The following is a 23,382-nucleotide window of genomic DNA, read 5'->3' as shown; positions in this document are numbered from 1 at the left end:
CTTCTTCTGTTGGGGGGGGGGAGAGGCTGAGACTCTATCAAATGAAGACCTTAGGTCTAAGGCGGGATCATGCAGCAGCCTGAGCCCTGGGTATGTGAGATGACACACAAGCTAAAGGGAAGAGGCTACTGCTGGCCAAAGACTGGATATTTTAAAATCATGAATTCACTAAGAAAAAAATTATCAAGTTTGGAGGTTTCAAAATCTTACTAATTATGAAGAAAATGTATTTGTGTTTTTTAATGAATTTATTTCATATCATTAGTTTAAAAATAAAAGCCACAGACTATAGGATACTCAATGTAGAATTCAAGGCAATCAAGCCAGAATGCAGTCAAAACAGTAAGTGAATGGGGATTACTAAAACAGACAGCTGCCAATGATATTTCTGAGGCAGGGAATCTGTACATGGGAACACACACTGACATATTCACACTCGGCTAGCAAACTAATATGCCAGGTGAATCTTTAGTACTTAGAATATATCCACTTTGCTAGTGTAATAAATAAGGCAGAGGGAAAAGCCACATAACATAAAATGCCAATGCCTGTATGTACTGGAGGGGGGGAAAAACATAAATAACTTGAAGCAGAATAAAATACTAGGGCTGTAAAAATACAAAAGCTACAACCAAGGAACTTTTAATGCAAAAATAAGAAATCAAAGGCAACTCTTTTAGGACAGAGCAATGTGTGCGCACAAATGATAAATGAATGTCTGCTTTTTATATATGAAGGCAGTGAGGTCTGGGTTTGGTGGAGCAATCTCATCCTAGTACTCAAGAGGCAGAGCTGTTCAAGGCCAATCTACTCTATACATGGAGTTCCAGGGAAACCAAGATTACAAGTTGAGACTTGCTTCAATACAACAACAAAATAAAGACAAAAACACCACACACAGTTGAAATATCTTTAAGAAAATCTTTGAAATGGTGACAATGACATTAAGGAAGCTTCCACTGAAAATACGTTCAAAAAGACAAAGTCATTCATTTATTCGCTGTTTGATGATGTAAAACTGACATCATAGAAACAGATAAAATGATCTCTAAAGCAAAAGGAAACACCGCTGACTACTCCAAAGTGTTATTTCCCTTCATGTAGATGTGTAGGATGCCATCCAGACTGGAGCATTATTTGGCTATAAAAAACAAAGTTCCCATCACTCTTCAACCTTAACATAAAAACCAGGAATCCAGTCAAATAGAAATTAAGGGTGTGAACCAAGATATGGACACATGGAAAATCAAACTCTATTCACAGAAACAGGGACTGATAAAAATAGATTCTAGGATATCTAACCAGTTCATTAGTACTTATAGATGATTAAAATGAAGAAAAAGATTGGAATACATACTTGATTAAAAAAATGTACTATAATAGTTTTTACGCAGACATGCATGTTTCTACAAAGAGCCACACCTGTGAGTATGCTCACAGTTGGCTATTACAGGAGTGACTGAGAAAGCTACCTCAGGACTTCCATAAAACATACGAGAAAAGACAAGACAGAGCTTCTCAAAAGATCCTACTAATACTACATTCTACGGCCTTGAGTTCTTCTGTACTAAATTAGCTTAAAAGATCTAGAAAGCATTTCTTTGTGTTCAATATGAGCATTTAATGCGCTTAGCAAGGGGAAGGTAGCTTTACAGACAGAAAGGAAGCACACACAAAACCAAGCCACGCAAAAGAAAACAAAATGCAGAGCCGCCATTTCTTTCTTTCTTTTTTTTTCTTTTAAAGAAATATTTTTTATTTAATTGTTTTGTTGTAGTTTTTCTTCTTTTAGCTATTTATTTTATGTACACCTGCATGCCAGAGGAGGGCATCCGATCACATTATAGATTGTTGTGAGCCACCATGTGGTTTCTGGGGATTGAACTCAGGACCTCTGGAAGAGCAGGCAGTGCTCTTAACCTCTAAGCCGTCTCTCCAGCCCCGCAAAGCCACCATTTCAAACATCCTCTGTGAAGGCTAAAGCAGAGGTCAACTAGGCGATGTCAGACTGGCTACCTGTTTGAGGAGCTGGCAATTTTCCTTCTCTCACTCTCATCTCTCTCTCTGTGTGTGTCCATCTTTCTCTTAAGTTCTTAGGAGGTAAAACAAATAATTCACTTTGCTTGGTAACATGGACCACCAGTTTGAGTGACTTCATTTTGGTTTGGCCTCTGCAGATAGGAGTGCCAACAGGTAGAGCACCATCACTTACTGTGTAGCTTTAGTAAGTTGTAGTACATCTGGTCTCTATCACACTCAAACAGCTTCTGGGTCAGCTCCACTAACTTTTCAAGAGTTTCAACCTTAAAAAGATAACAGACAAATTTACACTGTGTAGAAAGTACACTGTATGGTTAACACAAGCAGTGCAGTGACCCTTTGAATGAGTGTTCCCCATTTGATAGGTTAACTTTAGCAAAATACTAAGCGTCAAGCACAGCAGGGGTGTACCCGCCTAATCCCACACAGCTGTGCGCTGACTAGTAGGAAAAATCCAAATCATTATGTTGTGACTATCCTACCACAGTAATGAGACTTTAAAGCTTAAAGAACCCTCGAAATGAAAAGAACACAGCACGAGTAACTCAGGTTAGGATAACGTTCAAAGAGCATCTTGATGACATAGAGAATCTGAGGCAGAGAACAGCAGGGAGCCCACAGGTGACAGGGTGCTGCCTTGGCCAAGGGCTTTGCCTCTGTGTAATGCAAACACAGATGTAGTGCGCCTGGAGAGACAAGGCCCCTGCTCCTGCCACCACACACTGCCAGCTTGCTCACACCAGTAGAAGAAGGCAGGTGAAAATCTCCAGGGCCCGGACCGACCACTCTTAGGACTTCTAATGTACCCAGGAACACTAAATACACTGCTGTTTATCTGGAGAAGCACTGAGGGTACACTGCCCCCAAGAAGCTCTTGCAAACCCCCCAGTGTTTCTGATACTAACTCATTCCCAAGTGCTAAGTGCTTCAGACATAAGGAATCAAATACCAACCTGATTACTGGCAAGGCACCTATCACAAAACCACTGAAGTCTTGCAGGCCGAGCTCTAATGCCTGGGGTCTATAAAACAGAACCAGAACATAACACATAAGACTCAGCTTACTTCTCCCTTGATAGTATATGCCTTCTAATGAATTTGCTGCCACACATATGTGCTAGAAGAAACTTATAACATGACCCCACAGTTATTACAGACCTCTAACGAGGATAGATCCAAGCATACAATTGAACCCATATTCAACCTAGAAGATTTAGTTATTCCCAGATACTGCTTCCTAGCAATATTCAGTCTGTAATTTTTGTTGGTTTGTTTTGCTACTGTAGATTAAACCCATGGCCTTGCATGTCATTCCAAAAGTCTTTAAATAATAAAATGATCACATTTGACTTACCTCAGAAAGAAGTAATTAACTAAAGCAACCCAAGAATGTGTAAGATAAACTTACGCATGCTCACCCCCACAACACCATGATCTAGTACCCTCCCACTTACTTCAACATCCCAACAGATTCAGTAGATAAAACTTAATTTGCTATGTAGAATTATAAATAATCTTAATAAAAAAATGAGTAGCTTCCAATTTTAGAAGAAACATCCTTTGATTAAAAGTACTCTACCAATCACTAGATGTGCTGCCTCCTAGCTAAAATTAGCTAAGTACTTCATGTTAACTCAGTCTTGGTTTACTTCAATGCTTAAGATGTATGTTAGTTATATGCTCAATTAAAAAGTCTGAAGGTTTAGTCAATAACTCTGGCTTCAAACACCTATTTCACAATGTTGGATAACGGGAGTAAAAGACAAACCATTTCAACATAATTCCAGGATTTGTACCTGTAATGACAGCATTTGCATCATCTCTAAGAGGGTTTCACCACGGAACACTACATTTCAATCACAGTGTCCAGATAAGACAACTCCATACTCATCTGCCCTGGCTGCATGCCACCCTAGATGTGCCTGTCCTCTGCACTGTTGCTGATGAAGCCAGGTGTCCCTAGAAGGCCAGCACTTATTTATAAAGCCCAGGAGTACTGGTATTTTCAGAGAGAGGGTCCTGACCGGATTGACCTCCACTCCTAGACTCAAGCGATCCTCCTACTTCAGCCTCTCCTACAGCTGGACTACAGGAGCGCCCCACCACACTCTGTGTCCCAGCAGTCCTAGTTAAGAACAAACACACGCACAATGTTAATGAAGAGCTTATGCAGAAAGTACCATCTTGTAGCTTGGGTCACAAGACAGAAAACTGGTAGAGTTTAAGTTGTGTACCCTAAGTATTCCACGGTATAAAATCAAATGTAAAGTGAACATTAAAACACACTTTTAAATATTAACCTCTACATCGAGACATGGACTGTATTCAAGGATTCCCTCATATCTGCATTGCCGCATCCATCATAATGGATATGAAATTAACATCAACGTATATAGAAAGTCCTTGAAAAAGAACAAACAATCCTCTTTAGAACATGGCAAAATGCAAGAGCTACATTCACTTACAACTCCAATGTTATTACTGATCCAAATCCACAAGATCTGAACAGCGCAAGTTCACGCTAACTCTTCCTGTTCAGGGCTGATTAATCCTTGTGGCTGGCAGGACAGCTGACTTATATGCTACATCTCCATGTTTCATTTTGAAATTGAGAACTGTTTTCATATATAAATCTCAATCATCAAAAGAACATCTAGGTCAGATTAACTAAATCTCCTAGGCTGCTGGAACAGCCAACGCTTCTGGCTTACCTCTGAGCATCTTACTGAATTTTAAACACTGCAGTTGAAAGCAGCAATAAAAAAATGTAATAGAAACATGGAAAGAACTGAATCCTAACTGGGATGTTAAATATAACATCAAAGGCCAGCTAATGCACATTAAAATAACGAGGTAACCTCTAGTTCTTTCTGATTTTTCTTACACATATTTATTTAATGAGCGGCAAGGTTAAATAGTTATTCTGATAGAAAGCCTACAGTGTTTGTTTCTACCAAGTTACTGCACTGCACAGCACAGTGCTCTGCAGTCCCGTGCAACACTGGGCTCGCCTGCACAGGCAGAAAGCTAAACACAATACCTTCATTATTCAATAATGTCATTGCTTTACTCAACGGGCGCAACAAACATCTATGCATGTTAATAAAGATAATATAAAATCATTTTCAAGTGAAAGGACAGGATAATTTTTTCTACTGTGTTTCAACCTTTACTTCATTTGAACTTAAATTAGACTGAGACGGTAGATTTGGATTTTGATTGCCAATACCAATGGAATGGCAAAAGAAAACTGACATCAGTAAAGCACACTCCAGAGTCAACCCCTCTAGCTAGTCTAACAGAAAGCAAAGTTCTATGTGCAGGGCTCCGCAAAGCCAGCTCATCCCGACCCCTGCAGCTAGGACAGACATGGTGCTAGGAGGACAGTGGTGCCACGGCACTCAGCGAGCCTTATAGCCTTTGTCCCTTTCTCTAAAATCTTCAGATTCACACTTAAAGGTCAGGTCTATGAAAGAGCAGCTCAAACGAACAATTTCCTATCACCCACAGGAAATGGAAACTCCCAGTTTCAAACTTTATGGCTGCCACTACCTGCCCCTAAAACCTATATTCTGACCCTCAATTTCTTTGTTTCTCGGAGCTGTTTTGTGAGCCTCATGTGCAGATGTACATGGCGGCCACTCAAGAATGACAAAGCCCCAGCTGTGGTGACACTGTCTAGCTGGTGATGCAGGCTTGAGTCCTGGGGAAAGAGGTCAGAGCACTCATCTCTGACAAGACCGTTGCAGCTCTTGCGCGCTGGCCGAGCAGTGAGTGACTACCGAACCACCCAGAAGGCTAAGGAGGAAGCTACCTGGCAGGCTTCTTCACAAAACCTTTCCAAGCTGTGTAAAATTTCATACTCTTATTTAACTTTTCCCACTTGTATATGTCATCTCCCCCTGGACTTAATTTCCAGTCTTGAAATAAAGCAGATTAGATAAAGCACATTTTATGCTCTGTAATTATGACTGTGCTGGAAGGTAAGTACTTAAACTGTAACTTTAAAAAATTAGGGAACCTTTTTCTCTCTTTACAGAGAATAACATCTTCTTTGATCACAATTTCTAAAAAGGAATGTTAGGCTAAAACTTGGAAGACCTGGTTTCTACTTAAATCTCTAATATGATGAACCACAAGGGGGAGAGGGGTTGTGTTCACCTATATAAACATTTCTGTCTTGATTAACTGACTGCCAAGAAACCACCAGAAGAAAATGGTCTGAAACTGAAAATGCCCTTGAATGTGAATGCCAATGACAATTCAAGCCAAGGAGCAAAAATTTTTCTCGAGGGAGAAACAAATCAATTGTATTTCATTTATACAGTGGAACAATATGATCCTTAAAGTGCTTAGAGAAGCCTCTAACGAATTTCATATAGGGAAATGAAGCCAGGGAAATGAAGCAGTAGTTGATTACAGTGCAGTACTAAGTAGGATATATAAACTCATTAATTCTAATTATACATAACCAAAATAAATGGCCACAAAGGCCACAGACGTGACCAGATGAGTAAATATGCAAACGGAGTCTTTATACTTGACATATTTTAAAAATAAGCCCTGTAATTTTTTGCTGTTGCTGTTGTTTGTTTTTTAAAACAGGGTTTCTCTGTGTTGCCTTGGCTGTCCTGCACTCAAACTCACAGAGTTCCACCTGCCTCTGCCTTCCCAGCTCTGGGATTAAAGTTATACACTACCTCAAGACCTGTAATTTCTACTTGGCTCTACATACGGGGCGGGGGTGGGAGTACAACTGATAAGTAGAGCAAGGAACAGAGTACGCTTACTTCACTGACTTCACTTCCTGACATAACCAAGTAAGCTGTGACATGTTCTCAATGGTACGGGCCATTCCAGAATGTACCGTAAGAATGGCGGAAGTGAGGGTAGGGACATCTCTGTGACAAGCTGGAGACCTAAGTCAGGGTAGGCTCCTGGGAGGATATGAGGGGGAGTCAAGCAGAGACCACAGAGACTGAAGAGGACATCCTGTAACTAGACTAGTCTTCTTGAGGGGATGCCCAACTGATGCCTGGCCCAACCAAAGACCCACCCTATTGGAAAGTGCCACTATGAAGGAAACTCAGCTAAACTTGCAGACAGGAGCCTGACAAGAGTTGTCCTCTGAGAGCCTCTACCCAGCAGTGCCTCAAAACAGATACTGACACTCACGGCCAAACATTGGTCAGTGCATAGGGCATCTTAGGGAATAGTAGGAGGAAAGAGAAAAGGACCTGGAAGTGACAGGAGCTCTGTAAGAAAAACAAAAGGGCCAACTAACCAGGGCCCTGAGGGGTTTGCTGAGACTGCATCAACAAAGCACATGCATGAACTGGACCTAGGACCTCTACAAAGATGTAGCAGATGGTCAGCTTAGGCTTCACGTGGGTCCTCTGGTAAGGGAAGTGGGGACTGCATCAGACATGGACTCACTTGATGGCTTTTAGATCACTTTCCTCTGGTGGGACTGCCTGGCGGGACAGGGCACAGGAAAGAGGACACGTTTAATTTTGATGCAACTTAATGACATGGGGCGGATGGGGAAGGGAGCGCCCCTTTTCTGAGGGAGAGAGGGTGGGGCTGGGAGGGGAGGAGGAAAGGGGCTACAAGGATGTAAAATGAATCAAACAATAAATGAGAAAAAAAAATACAAAAAACAAACACAAGAATAGTGGAAGTGGAGTCTATAGAGGATGAGTTGGTAAAGGGAAAAGAGTTCAGCCCAGGGAAGAATGTCACAGAGAACAAACTGACACCGAGTAAGTGCTGAACGAGCATGGACATCCGAGGTAGCACACTGCTCGTGTCATTTAGTAAATGTTCTGAGAGCACAGCCAAGAAGTGGGCACGGCTTCCTCGGGACTTTTGTACTGTCGGTCTCCTTGGTCTGGAATAATTTTACGTTGTCAGCTCCCAATTCACCACTTAGTCCTCCCCGCAGACACCAACAGTTCCTTGGAAATACCTAGTCTACAGAAGCTCTTTGCTACAGAACTCTCCCTGACAGCACTCCATTTTCAAAGGGTCCATCTCAAAGATGACACTGTAAGGCATGACCAGTATTTGTTAAGGAAGGAAGCTGCTTAGTTAGATGCTAGCAATCACCTTAGCAGGAAGTTTCAGATGAGAGCCAAGGCACATGGAGGAGATGCTGTATTGCATGGGAGTCAGCCTCCATTAATTCACCTGACCTACTGTTAACTGAGGTCATTGCCCTGAGTATTACCATGAAAAATCTCCATGCCCACAACCCCAAGATCCTTACTAATCTCAACAGCCCACTCCCCAACCTACCTAGAATCCCTCTGTGTGCAGCCAGAATCTGTTACACTTGGAGTTTAGAGCTCCATCTCCTTACTCTGTCCCTGAGGGTTTCTAACAGCTGGAAGCAATCTATCCTGCTAAAGCTTCTCGGGCCTCTGTCTGCTTCCTAATGCTACGAAGCTCATCAAAGCCTGAATGCCACTATTTCCTCCACACCTATTCCCCCTGAAAACCTATTCCCTATGGGGCAGGGATGCCTCTTCCAAAATGCTCACCCCTGCTGCCCAAATACATTCCTCAAGTCAGTCAACACTTTCCTGTTATAGGCAAAAATCACCCTCCACACAGATCTGTTGTTCAAGGAGTCTTACTTCAGCTCCTAAAGACTCATACTATTTAACTTCATTGTTTTCTCATTCTTTTTCGACTTGAAGAAAACAATTTTTAGAAGCTAGTCACTGTAGAAATTCAGAAAATATCTAAGATATTTTTAAAATCCAGCTATAATTCACCCTCCTATAAAGATCTATGTATAGAAATATAACACAAGTCTATGTTAAAGTACTCCATAGCACATAGCATATGGATCCACACTGGCTCATTTTAAAAACAAAACAGGTCACGTTATTCAATATAACGTATAAATTCAATACTTACATCTCTTGTCTCTTGAAAATTTTAGGTCTTTAACTTTAATAACAAAGTTACAAATCCTTACCAAAATTTAACCTCCATTAGCCACAAAACAATTAACAAAACCAAAACAAACTTGTCACTCAGTTTCAACACTAAGATGGACCTTTAATAAATATTAACACATATTACAAGCCCTACTGTCCCCTCTTGCCCTGACCATTGCCATGGTTCTACTGAGTTAGTTTTTACTTTTCTCTGTGTGTGCATGCTTGTTATGTGTGGAGGCCAGAGGCTAACTGTAGAGAAAATTCAGAACATGGCTGTTCTGGCAAGAGAGCACATTCAAAAGAACTTCTAGGTCTATAGGTCTGTGTGATACGGCTGGAATATAAACACGCCTTTAATCCAGGAGGCAGAGGCAAGCAGATCTGAGCTCAAGGCTAGCCTGGTATAGAGTAATGCTGGGATTACAGGCAAATGTTGCTATACCAGGCTTTTTACCTGGGTGCTGGGATACAAGGAAAGCGCTTATCCACTGAGCCAGCCCTCAACCCCTCCACACAATTCTTTATCCACTGAACAATTTTATATACACATCCACTGTTTTTTTTAACAGTCATTCCTACCTGATCCATATGGGCAAAGAATTAAAATCCAGTCTTGCCTATTTACGTGACATTTGTGTACCTCATATTAAGCAAAAAACAAACAAACAAAAAACTCAGGTTCAAGTGTGGTGGTACACACCTTTAATCGCCCAAAAAAAAAAAAAAAAATCAAGGTAAATTTTTTTCTGTAGAAGGAAGCACCCGTGTTTGAAAGTGATGTTTAACTGAGTGGCAGGAAAAGTGATGAAACAGAAAAGGATTTGGCAGAATAGAATACGCCCAACTCTCACGAGAGGAAAGGGAAGCTACATAAGAGAGCAACACAGAAAATGAGGGAAGAGAGGAGGCAGTTTTACTTTGAGGATTTTACAGAGAAAGGTTGAATGAGAGAACAAGCTAGATACAGGGGAAGACAGAATAAACCAGAGAATGAGAAGGAGCCAGAAGATTAGGAAGGATTGCTGAAGTTAGCTGGAGGCCAAGCAGAGCAATTCAGGGACCAAGAGAAAAAGCCAGATAGAATTAGTTGGGCAAGGAGCTTGAGCCAGAAGAGATGAGTTGGCCCAGCCAATCCAGAGCTCAGTAAAAACAAGTGTGAACATACTAAGCAGTAAGTCTCAGAGGCAGAAAACATTCTAGGTAAACAGAGAGTCAGCCTCCCGGACAACAGTTGAAACAGGTGAATCAAGTTCCTTCCATAGGCCGCCTCATTTCCTGAGACCATGTCTGCCTCTGAACCTAGAGTTCACTGATTAGCTAGCCTGGCTGGCCAGCAGTCCCCAGGAATTCTCCTGCCTCAGCCTTCTAATGCTGGGATTACAGGCAAATGTTGCTATACCAGGCTTTTTACCTGGGTGCTGGGATGCAAGGAAAGCGCTTATCCACTGAGCCAGCCCTCAACCCCTCCATACAATTCTTTATCCACTGAACAATTTTATATACACATCCACTGTTTTCTTTTTAACAGTCATTCCTACCTGATCCATATGGGCAAAGAATTAAAATCCAGTCTTGCCTATTTACGTGACATTTGTGTACCTCATATTAAGCTTCACACTGAAATTATGTACAATAAAGGGGACAAAAAATCCCTACCTTTGAGGGGCAAAGAGAATTAATATTATTGATCACTCACCATAATCCAAAAACTACACAAGCTGCTTTACACACATTATGTGATTGAGTCTTAAAAGACAGTCATTACATTCCCTCTTATAGATAAAGCAGCTTAGGAAAGTTTAATAGATGCCAAAGGAAACTCACTCTCACGCCTCAGGCATTTTTTGTCGGGTTCTGCCCTCACTGCAGAGCAAGGGGCACAGACTGTTTGCAGTCACACCGCACACGATACCACGCACACACTGAGCCATACTCTCAGGGACACCCTGCCACACAGTAGAACAGTAGACCCAGAAGGCAGACAGGGCTTTCACCTTCAGATCTACTGACACCATTTTCTATACAATACAAATTAACCATTTGAGTTCAGAAGCACCGTCTAAGACCAGTGTATGCGGACAGACAAGACAGCGAAACCGAAGAAAGCTCTGAGTTTATTTCACAATCTCCTTTCCTACATTTTTCTCGTCTTTAAGAACATTTGAAGATGCAAGCCTGGCATGAAAGCCCATGCTTTTTTTAATCCCACTAATTGGGAGGCAGAGGCAGCCTGGTCTACAAAGCGAGTTCCAAGAGCCAGACCTACATAGTGAGACCCTGTCATGAGAAAACAGACAAAATTGAAATAGACCGATTACTTCTGGGTCCCACACCTACATCTTCAGTTCCATGACCGGGGGACCAACAGCCAAGATGGGACCTTGTACACTTTTGGAAAAAGAAAGGGGTCCAGGAACCATGGCTTGCAGCAATGTGATTGCTTAGGCGTTCATAAAGCAGGGGTGTCAATAACGCGACATCAGTCTTCTTACTGCTCCATGTCCACTTTCTGTGGACTGTTTTCTGACTAGACGGAGGACTGTTTGATAATGAAATTAATCACCATGTGGACAGCCTTTCCTTATCAACTCCAGTAAGAAAAAACTCAGTAAAGCCTAGATAAAATATACTAATCCTAAAGAGGCCAGGTTTGCCACCTAGTCCCTGTAAGCTGCTTACCATAGTAGGGACAAAAAAATAAAAAAATAAAATACATAAATAAGGAAGAAAGAAAATTTAAATTAAATGCCAAATCATTGCAGACAGCACTTGTTTGGCTGATTAACTTGTAGACAAGCATTATAAATAAATCTGAGCTTGGTCTGCAGTAAATTGAATTTTACTGCTTTTAAGAACAAAGAATTCTTTGGCAAAGAGGATTAGCAACTTTACACCCAGGAATACCAGTTTAATTTAATTGTTTCACAATTCAAGATTTAATATGCAAATATCATTTTGATATATAACAGTGAAGTCAGCAAAGTGAGGAAACAAATTCCATATACAAGCACACTGCCTTTTCTGAACTGTAATTATATACAACAACGCTGGCCGGGCCACCCTCCTCCCATTGTTATTGGGATTGAATTCTATTAACATGAATCAGAACAAGGATAATTAAAGGTTAAAAAATTTAAATGTATTCTAATTAAGAGTCTAAATAGCTGTACATTAAAATGGCAAAGTTAAAAATCATACCTCAATGATCTTCTTGGCCTCTTTGTAATTTCCTGTCTGTAGGAAGGCAAAGAAGAGGTCATACAGCATTGTCATCTCACCTTGTTCTTGGCTCACAAAATCCATTGCTAGACAGCAGAGGAGGAGAAACACATAGGTCAGAAGGAAAACATAAGAAGGTAGTATCATGAATTCTAGATAAATAAAAAAAGAACAAATATGGAGACTATTAAGATTGTAGCTTTATCTAATTTACAGTCATAGTTCTTGTCTGATAGCACATGTTGACGGCATACTGAAGATTAGCTTTAAAGATAACCAGTGAGGGTAAGATTAAAAATTACACATTCACAAAAGCAGATCACCAACAAGTAAACTGCATATGAAATAACAGAGAGGCAAAATACCCAATGGAACAGATATTGAAAACCAGAGGGTTTCTCTATTTAGAATCACTTCCTTTCAGAAGTATAACAGTTTCTCTGGAGCTGTTTGTCTGCTCTTATATTTTCCTTTCCCATCTCTATATTTACATTAAAGATGCAAGAAAGAAAAGATCTTTGACAGTTACTAACCTTTCTGGATTAAATCAGTTCTGCCTTTCTCTATTAGCTTACATAAGACATCATGAATCCTGGGTAATACTTTATATTTTTCCTGGCAGGCAATGCTGGCTTCAAGAGCAGCAGGTAAATCATCCCTTGGAAAAATAAGTTGACAATGAGGAAAAGGCATCAAATTCAGTTTAGGTTCCAGAAACAATGTAGACATATATATATAAAATGAGCAAAGAAACTTGTCAGCAACTGAACTTTTCCTGGTTTATCTTTATTACTTTGTTTCCTAAACAGTTTTTTTACCCTGGGGCGAGGGCCTTGAAGAGGACAAAGGCATTCTCTGATTTTGTTACCTATACAATCTGACTGTATACTAAATTGGTATCAGGCTGTCATTTTAAAAGGAAGGACTGGTGTCACATCTTCTCGCCCACTACTGTAGGTTCCTCTGCGACTGTCCACAGCTTCAGACTGGGAAGCTGTGTTCAGCTCTTAGCCATGTGCAGGCACTTAGCATTAGTATTTTTCATCCCACAGCCTTACTGGGTGAGTAGGAAGTGGCCCCAGGTTTCAGATATACAAAAATACTTCCTCCTCAGATTAGGATATGCTTATTGATCAGTGGACATACAACTCTAAACTTTTTGTCTTTAGAAGGTAAACTTGAAAAGACCGCTTCATTTTAAGTCATGGCGCCTTTTTCAAGGTGGTACTTAAAGAAAGGGTATTTCATTAAGTCAAAGCTTCTTAAGAGTGTTGAAAGATATTTTCGTGGGCCTTCAAAAGTACCTTTTCTCTTTGAAAGGACAAGTCACAGTGTGAAGAGCCCTGGAAGAGCCATAGAGGTATCAGATATAATTCTCGCGGTCAGTGGCCCCCACACCTTTTTTTAAGAGACAGCCAATGAGGGCTCTAGAATCACGGCTTTGCCTGAAGCATAAACAGACAGAGGCGCTGGAGGCAGGCTCCGGGACCTCGCGCCCTCAGCCCAAGCACGTCACCATGTACTGCGGTGTGGCACCGCCACTGCTCCCAGAGCGGTCATTTGCTATGAGAGACCACACATTAGAAAAGAGAGCAGGAGGGCATGGGGCCGGAAAGACGTCTCAGCACCTCTTCCAGAGAACCCACGTTCGGTCCCCAGCACTCTAAGGCAGATCACAGCTGTCTGCGACCTCAGTTCCAGGCGACCTGACACCCTCACACAGACATACACACAGACAAAACACACACATAAATTTTTTTTTTAATTATTAAAAAAAAAATAGTATTTGTCGGGCTTGGTGACACATGCCTGTAATCTCAGCACTCTGGGGGGTGAATCTCTGTGAGTTCGAGGCCAGCTGGGTCTACAAAGCAAGCCCAGGACAACCAAGGCTACACAGAAAAATCCTGTTTTGAAAAACCAATAATTATAATAATAATTATAATATTTAAAAAGAAAGCACAAGAAATTATTTTTAAAGCACAGTTCAAGATACAGACAAAAAGTATACTTGGTGCCAACCAGAGACACCCCTTCTGGAGATCCTATTCTCTGACACATGCCAACAGTTCACAGAAGACCACCTTTTATAAACTACTACTAAAAGCCTTGCACTTTGTCCGTTACACAAGTGGCATGTTGCCCTAGATGAGATTACTATTTTGTGTAGATTAAGATTTTAAACTGTACTAAGAAAGTAAAGGACACAAAAGTGTTCCCTGTGCCGAAGCTGACACGTAAGAAACGAGCCCACCGTGAAGGGAAGTCTGCCGTACCCGGCACCAAGTCCTGTTTACAGTGCATCTTCTGGCACCCCACTGAGTCATTTGAATTTTTGTCATTTGGGGTGAAGACTAAATTGCAGGTTAATTTCAAAACCAAAAGTGGATGTTGCAGGCTAGATTACTGTCATAGGAAGGAAATGCTATAGTAGCTACCACATATGCTACAGAGCTTCATGTAATCAGTATTTTCCTTTGCTTCACACACAGGCTCAGTTATTGCCTTTCTATAATCCTCCTTCATGGAAAACTAGAACACATCTGTAAAAGGTAAACTAACACATACCATTTTTCTAAATGGCAAGACCTGCTTTTTCAGATCAACTCCCAAGCTAGAACAGCACTGTCTCAACTGTATTTCCTTTGCATTAGGTCAAAACTATCAATAAATGAATGAATAATTGTTCTGTCAATCAAAATGACATGCTAATAGTCCTTGGTCTCCAAATATATGCTTCTGAAGATTATACATGCTCAGAACAACAAAAATAAAGAATAGAAATATGGAAATAATTCATATATTTGTTAAAAATTTTGGACACCAATGTTACCATTCCTTAAGCTGTTGACAGAATAAATCCAATCTACAAAACACTCTCTACAAATTAAATTTAAGTCAAAAATAAAGTAAATGGCAAGCTGGTTCCTTGCTGTCTATTCTACGTGCACCTTGTGGGTGGCTGGTGTCACTTAATATATAAAAGTGTACATTCCTCGTGTCTTTTATGCCATCCTGATCTTTTCAGGTGATGGCATATGAAAACCCGTTCATTCACAGGACTCCAGGTTTCGACCCTCAGCTAAAGAGCGCTGTACCAGGTAGGCTTGAATGTGAGTCCCTCGGGTTCCCAGCTGGTTCTAAGTTTTGCTGATTAGGGTCACATGTACACTCAACACCACTGGTGTTAGATAGAATGAGAGCACTAAGAACAGCAAAATATTAAAAAAGGAAGAGTAACTTCTTACACAAAATGTATAACGGAACACTGACAAGCAGCACCCTGGCAGCTCTGCAACCAACTTGAGTCCTGCACGACTGCTGCAACTGCTGTGTCAGACATGACTGGAGACTGTATTCACAAACAACAGTCCTTTGAACACAGCCTTTTAATGTGAAATCTACATTCAAAACTTTCAGTCTGTTATGTTCCTGGGGTTCTGTATACAATTGTTATGTCTATTCCACAAAAACAATTCCAGCTATTGTTTTTTCACAAACCAGGTAACTCACACACATATCTGAACTAGCTTTAAAGACCAGAAATCTCATTATAAAAATACAGATTGAGGGTCCACATAAAATAATTCTCAGACCTAAAACAATGTTAATAAAGAGCAATTAGTTTTGAAAAGCATTATTTTGACTAACACAAACTTAAAAAGTGTTATCAAATCACTAGACATAAAGATAAAACTAGAGAATAAAATGATTCTATAATTCTAAATTTTAAGGATACATATATATTCCTAGTAGGACACACATCTAGAAATTCCAAAACTTAAAGTCACATTTATTAACTAGAATGTCCCAATCAATATTTAATCTATGTTTCATTTTTAAGAAAATGACTATACATGTAAACTATATATTTGCATTAGAGTGCAGAATTTTAAGAAAAGCACTCTGATGCTTACTCACATGGCAAACCTAATGTTCCCCACTATTTCAGTCTTTAATAGGAAATTAAGGTGTGCTATAATAATAACAGAACATACATGAGATCAGGTGCAAGCTGGCTAAACTCATAGCCAGAGGAAGCACCTGCCCATCCCAGAGATGTCTCCCTGAGCTACCAGAGACAAGTTCTCCTCACTGAAAGCCCTTCACAATGCTGCCATACATGTGTTCCATACAGTTCTAAACTTCTATAACTGCAACAACTATCCATTCACATCTTTAGCTTTCAGCTTGATCTCCTCAGACATCTGTAGGAAGTAACTTTCAAATCCAAGGTAGACACATAATTTAAGCAACAAAAAATGACAACTACTGGTTTTTAATTTAAAGTACTTCAACGTTATGTATAAAGTATTAGCGAAGTAGCAATCTCCTCAAGGGCTTACTGACTGACCAGCTCTGGAATCTGAAATCACCAGAGACAAGCAGATCAAGGTAGAGGCGGGAGGCATGTAAAACAAACCAACAAACAAAAAGCCAAACAACTATATTTAGAATGGGGGCAAGCAGATCAGGAGGAACCATCGCCTTCCCAAAAAACGGTTCTGTCAAGAGGACCAGCACCTTCAAAGAGCCAAATAAATGGTTGGGTTTTTTGTTGTTGTTTTCTCCCTGTTCATCATCTATAAATGAGAAATCTTCAAGGAGACTGGTGTTGCAATTACAACTAATCCTCCCAAAAAAATTAACTGTGTTGAAGGCTTTGTAATTTCCCTAGGTACAATTTAGCTGTCACTTACTTTAAAATTTACTCAAACATGAGCTGGGAACAGCACTAACTTCACATGTCAAGTGCTTTCCAGCCAATTGAGTCTAAACTGGAAGTCGGTGTTAAACAACTGAATGATTAGACAAGATAGCTCATTTCCCTGCTCTTTTGTTCACAGTAAAATGCCACATTTACATTATCAGGCTCAACAGGATTTTCTGACAGAGGGAGGAAAAAAACCTTACAGCACACTGTCCGTAAGAAGCACATGAAGCCTGTCATTTACCAATCATCCTTCAAAAAGCAATAGCCATGAATGTAACTTAATTACGACCCAATGATCCTTGACGAAAAATCATCTTATCACTGTCCTGTCCCCCCAGGGCAGATGAAACACTTTTGTCCTGTGGCACTTGATGATGCTAAATTCTTAATTGCAATAATGGAGTAAAAGAGCCAAGCCTCCTTAATTTCCTTTCAACATATAAAGAGTTCTACTCTGGAAGACAAGCATTCCCACATTTAATAAAAGTATCCAATACAGACGAAGATGCTCAAATTGAAGGGAGCGTTACCACAGAATAGCCAGCACTTTAGGAGTGTGCCTCCCATTTAGGTAACATGTAAGTAGCCAGGCAACACTGTTCCAAAATCTAAATTTTTACAAGTTTGTCTTAGGGAAATTGTGACATTTATGAAGAACTCACTATTAATTTAGCAAGCGCTCTGGGAAGAGCAGTGAGAATATCCCTAGGTTACAGCATAAATCAGCACACATACATGAACTCCTTAATGGAGAGCAGAAATGGCCAGCGCTTTGATCATCTGTCTCAGATAATTCAGTTAAACAGCCTCAGACGCTTTCCACATGCAACAAAACCAAATGGATCATACGAGGCATCACATGTTTTTATTAATTTCATTTCCTTTACTACAACATGACGACTACTCAGAAGCTCTTTTAACTCATTTTAACAAGTTCTTTCTCCTTTAATAACAGGACCTCTGTTATCTCCCAAAGTCAATTGGAAATTGAATAAAATAGATAAAATGTACAATAAAACAAAACATTTAAAGGAACATTCTACTGGACCACATAAAGATAAAGGGCTTAAGGACTGTTACAATAAGAAACACACAAAAATGTAGCTCCATTTCTTTTCTGGTCAATGTTAAGTATTACTATGTGGACAGCATAAAAGCAGGTTAGTTTACCGAATTCTTTATAGTTACGTAAACCCATGACTATCTTGGTTTCCCTTGTCAAATGCATATAAACAAGACCCATTATTTCTAAACCCACAAAAGCATTTTTACAGTCTACAAGTAACACAAGGTAACACGGTATCATTTCCTCTCTGTTTTAGCCAAATACTGAAAAAGTCAGTTCAAATTAAAAGTCAATAATATCTTAACAACTTGCCTTAGAACTGTAATAGGAAAATGATAACCCCTTTAAAGTCTTTTATAAAGACATGCCGAAAAGATGCTTGTCTTTAAATGAAATAACGGACATCTTTAAAATGCTGTTCTGAAATTGTTTTCATAATTTTATTCCAAGTTTGAATAAATAAGGCTCACTCCGCAGATGAGCTCATAATCTGCTGAGGTCAATTATGTGATATTACTGAAAAGTCAATGTTATTAAATCAAATCAAACACTTGTAGCCATTTGGGTAGCCTGGTATAGTTAATCCTGGTACTTGTCATGATTCTGAATTAATTAAGCGATCTTCTATCAGTCGGCAAAACATAATTGAATAAAAAAGTTTCAAAGTCAGTATTCTATCCCAGTATTTCCTGTTAAAAATGCTACCAGAGGGTTTTCAGGGAGGTGGGTGGTTTAAACATAATGTTTCCTTTGTTTAATTTTTATTATGCTCATAAATCTAAAGCAGTCAACATGTTTTTAGTATGATAGATCAAACAGAATACTGTCATGAAGACTGTCCCTGTAAAGACAATAATAATAATAATAATAATAATAATAAGCAGAACAATAGAAAAATCATGAAAAACCTCACATAAGTAAACACTAAGGATTGGAATACAATGACACCATTTTTAAAAAGGTACTGACTTAGATTTCCTCAGCCCACTTGACAAAGATAGCCAAATGTGACAGAGACAAATGTCTGCCTGTTGTAAACAAGCACAAGCACGGAGCAAGCGTGCTCCAGGTTAGCACAGAGCACACTGTTTTCGCTCCCCTTGGTTCAGGAGCCCTCTCTGCAGACCTCTTTTGGAAAACTTTCACGTCTCCTCTGTCTTCAAAGTATTCCTGTTTGTAAGATACTTTTCTGCCATGACCTCGTTTTCTTTGTTAGTTATTTGGTTTTGCCCAGTAGTGTAGGAGGGCCTAATTCTTCTGGGCACTGGGCCCATTTCTTTCAAATCCCTGTATAGAGTTCCACATGCAATTTGCAGAGATGGGCCTTTTAAACAATCAAAAAATTCCACCAGGAAGCATATTAATTATAGGATTTCTATTTAAAGTTGGCTGTGAGTATGAGAACTCAGTAACACAGCAATTGTCTGAATCACTATTTCTTGAAAAGAATGTAACGCTGAGATTGTGAAGGTAAAGATCTGTACAATACTCTAACTTGCTAACTGTTTATGATCGGAGAGCTAAGCAATTATTTTGGGTATGTACGCATCCACTACAAATACACATTTCCTAAAAGGAAACTAGTTAGGAGAGAGAGTTTCACTTCTATATTTTATGCCCAACACTATCACTGATTACATACAGTTAGCATATTACCTAATAAAACTAAAACTACCAGAAATTATGAAAGACAGTGAGAACTTCAATATAAAGAGCGCTTTTCTCTGGCATTGACAGGACAATACCACAGAAAAACAAGAAAACCCTAATTACAAAATAAGCAGATTACAAACCACAATAAGCCACGAATAAATGACAGGCAGGTAAAGCGGTGCCCAATCAGCCTCACAGCCACTTTCCTTACTAGAAAGAACACTGATTTATGACTTGCTTTGCAAACACATTAAACGGCTCCAACCAAGAAGGGCACGGCAAAGGAAAAAATTTCCATCTCAGAAAATCTCGCCTTACCAACAAAATTCATTGTTCCATAAAGAAAAACATTTCTCAAAGCTGGAATAACTGTCCTGGTACATGTACTTGGATAGCAAATAGAGAAGGAACACCAGAAGAGGGCTCTGTTGCTCCCTGGTAATAGTCATGGGTTTAAGAAGAAAACTCCAGAAGATCCCTGATTCTTTTCTCTTTTTTTAAGATTTATTTATTTATTGTGCAGTGTTCTGCCTGCACGCCAGAAGAGGACACAAAATCTCACTATAGATGGTTGTGAGCCACCGTGTGGTTGCTGGGAATTGAACTCAGGACCTCTGGAAGAGCAGCCAGTGCTCTTAACCTCTGAGCCATCTCCCCAGCCCTCCTTGTTTATTAATCACTAACAACCATCACTTACTAGACTCAAAACTTGAGACGTAGTTATTTGTTTGGAAACTGGGTTCTAGCCCTGGCCGGCCCAGAACTCAGAGATACGCCAGCCTCCGTCTCCCATGTGCTTTCATTAAAGGCGCGCACTACCGCGCCTTACTTGCTTTTCACTTTCCGAGTTAGGACGTTACTTTGTAGCTAACACTAGCCACCTAGCCCAGACTGAGCTGAACCTGCTCTACGGCTCCAGCCTCAACCTCCAGAGTGCTGAGAGTATAGGCACCATTTCATGTACACTGTAATAAGCTCCTTAAAAATATCAAGAGTCACCAGAGACCGGTGCTGGTGTCTGAAGGGATAGCTGATCTACCTTGGTCCACTCACTCCTCAGCAGATGACTCTCAAGGCTTCCACACCACCACAGTCCTTACAGAGAAAAACCCCAAAATGATTAGGTTCATTCTGATAATTCCAACATCCAAAATCCAAAATCCAATTAACTTACTTTTCCAGATGCACAGTGACCAAAGGAAAGCTGATGTTGGTGGATGGGTTTGCTAACCCAAGAATTACGATGGCTTCATGCAACTGTTTTACTGTTTCAATTTCACCTCTTAAAGCTGCACCATTTAGGATGTGGAAAAAGGACAAGACTGTTTTATCTCTGATAACAACATCTTTCTCTTTCATCTCCTTTAGGATGTTAATAGCATCTACAATGAAGTAACACAAAAGACCCTTAGGTAATTTCATGTAGGGAAAACAAACTGCTATTAAAACAGCATTTCATGCCCGGCAGGAATGTAAATTCTAGTGTATAATGCCGATTTCAAGTTAATTACTACTTGCATTTCTAAACGAGACTACAATTATAAATCCACAATAGCATGGTTTTATCATTTCCCTGCAACTTTGACTACAAATTATAGATAGGGACCGCGTGCCCACTCTGCACCACAGAGCCCTGTACGGTCTGCCCCGTAGCTGTAAGATCCTCCTAAATGGATGCTTTTACCGTTCCGAGCTAACATCTGCTAAATCACACCATTGTTTCTTCAGCAGATGGCTTGTCAGGAGGCCAGATAATAAAGATGTGTTTACACTGTATATACAGCCAGACTAATGGTCTGATACCGATAGGGCCTGTTTGCTATGTCGATACTAATTAGCCAAGCGGAGCCAATGAAAGCTTTCCAAAAGACTGCATGTTAATACATTAGATTCATTAAGCTTCATTAGGAAGGCAGAAACAAACATTTTAGGATATGGAATAAGTGCATTTTTATAATGTTTGTTCTCAATTATTAGATAGACCAAATGTTTTGACCACTTAACAAAAAGTGATTTTAAAAGGCAGATTAATTTGTGTTAGAAAGACTTCCTAAGAAAAATGTCAACATTCAAATAAAATAATTTTCCCTTCTATCTCTTCTAAAAATCAGAGGGAATAAAGTTCCAATACAAAGCTGACAGAACAACAAGAACGTGTAATAGGAAGACTGTATTATCAAGGGCAATTAATTGTATTATTAGGCTTAGCAATTTTTCAACGAGGAAATTAGAGCATGTAAAACACCCATGTAATCAAATTCACTTTTCAACTAAAATATACATTTGGTTAATGTTACTAAAGGTTAAGACAAAACCACACAGTTCAGATTCGTAGCTATCAGGTTAGATTTGCAGGTTTTATGTTCAGCCTTCAGATCTCTTTAAGCAAAAACAAAGCCATTAGTGCAGGCATATAAGCAAATTGTGCCATAAGTCATGATCTTCAAACTCAATCCAAGCAGCAATGCTAATAAAAACTAGCTGTAGAAATGCAAAAGCACTGAGCTGTGCAAATGTAAATGACAAGCTTGCCACTCCATTAAAACTAATGGCCTACACTGTCCATGCAGCTCTGGTCGGATTCACATGCAAATTTGTATGCAAAGTGTCCAAGCACTTTGTAGGACATGATATACCATTAATATCAATTCATGTGTTATTCCAGTGGCAAGAACTGGCATCACAGATTCCTTCTATGTCCTGGGGCTTACCTTGAAGCTTGCCATGCTTTCCCAATACTTTTACAAGGCCTACATACTTGGCAGTGTCAAGAACAGCAGAAGGATATAAGCGGTCACTATAAAATAAGCCACAGTTATATTAATTAACTCCAAAAAAGAGACAGTCACAGTCATTTTATTACTTTCCAAAAGCTAATTGAACAGTTTGAATTGTTGTGATGCCAGCCTTGACACATCACATGTTTGGAACCACGTATCAATTCAAAGTTAATTACAGTCATGGCTGCAGAAGTAAAAGTGCAGAACCACATACTTTGTCTGCCTCACTACACAGGAACATGCCGATGAAGACACCTCTGGCTGTCACTACAAACACTCAGTATCTAAAGTTACTAAATTCCATATTATAAATCTATTAGTAAGGAACATAAAAGCCTGTCTTGAGAACAGGAAGGATTCTGTATACAACACTACATAGAAAGGGAAACATATTACAATCGCAAGAAAAGTGACTATTACCATTCCTTGGCTTGGAGAACTAGAATGTTTTACTAAATTGAAAAAACCCTACAGAAAGCGTGATTTAATTAACTATCGCCCTTCTAGCATGAAACCTGAACAAACAAACCACTGCAACAAAAGAATGTTTTTATGTAAGAGTAACAGCCAATCCCTGCACTCCACCAAGGGCATTTCTGTGTCTGCTGATCTGCCTCAGTGAAAGGTACTCACAACTCCTGCTTCAAGTTCAATGCATCTTCTGCATTATCATGTCGACAGCACAGATTTATCAACGCTGCGTAGCCACCGACAGCCATGTCTGACTCATGGTTGGCTTTCACTTCAAGGGCCTTTTGCATATTCTAAAATAAAAGGATTTAGTAAAAAAAAAAAGAAAAGAATATAAGGTAAAAATAACATGGTTTTTGTTATGGTGTTCAGAGTTTAGGAAAAGCTAACAGTACTTTAAAAATAAATGGCTTTATACCCTTAACTCTGCTCCTAGGTGTGTGCACAGCGCTTAAGATTTCTTATTTATAATTAAATATTAGACTAGTA

General features: G+C 39.7%; 1 protein-coding gene across 1 annotated transcript in view; it reads right to left on the bottom strand.

The window, feature by feature from the left end:
- The window catches only part of Lrpprc (leucine rich pentatricopeptide repeat containing), an 80,272-nt gene that overhangs the window by 20,900 nt on the left and 35,990 nt on the right, over positions 1 to 23,382 (bottom strand). The window contains exons 21-27 of the mRNA XM_021652781.2: positions 23,056 to 23,186; positions 22,354 to 22,439; positions 20,817 to 21,024; positions 12,743 to 12,867; positions 12,189 to 12,295; positions 2,994 to 3,062; positions 2,213 to 2,303 (exon numbers count right to left, since the gene is read on the bottom strand). Of these exons, the coding sequence (XP_021508456.1) occupies positions 2,213 to 2,303; positions 2,994 to 3,062; positions 12,189 to 12,295; positions 12,743 to 12,867; positions 20,817 to 21,024; positions 22,354 to 22,439; positions 23,056 to 23,186 (817 nt within the window). The remainder of the gene's footprint in view (positions 1 to 2,212; positions 2,304 to 2,993; positions 3,063 to 12,188; positions 12,296 to 12,742; positions 12,868 to 20,816; positions 21,025 to 22,353; positions 22,440 to 23,055; positions 23,187 to 23,382) is intronic.

The sequence above is a fragment of the Meriones unguiculatus genome, chromosome 1, assembly GCF_030254825.1.
Source record: "Meriones unguiculatus strain TT.TT164.6M chromosome 1, Bangor_MerUng_6.1, whole genome shotgun sequence".
Taxonomy (NCBI): Eukaryota; Metazoa; Chordata; class Mammalia; order Rodentia; family Muridae; genus Meriones; species Meriones unguiculatus.
Note: the sequence above shows the minus strand (reverse complement) of the source record. Positions and strands in the feature narration are given on the sequence as shown.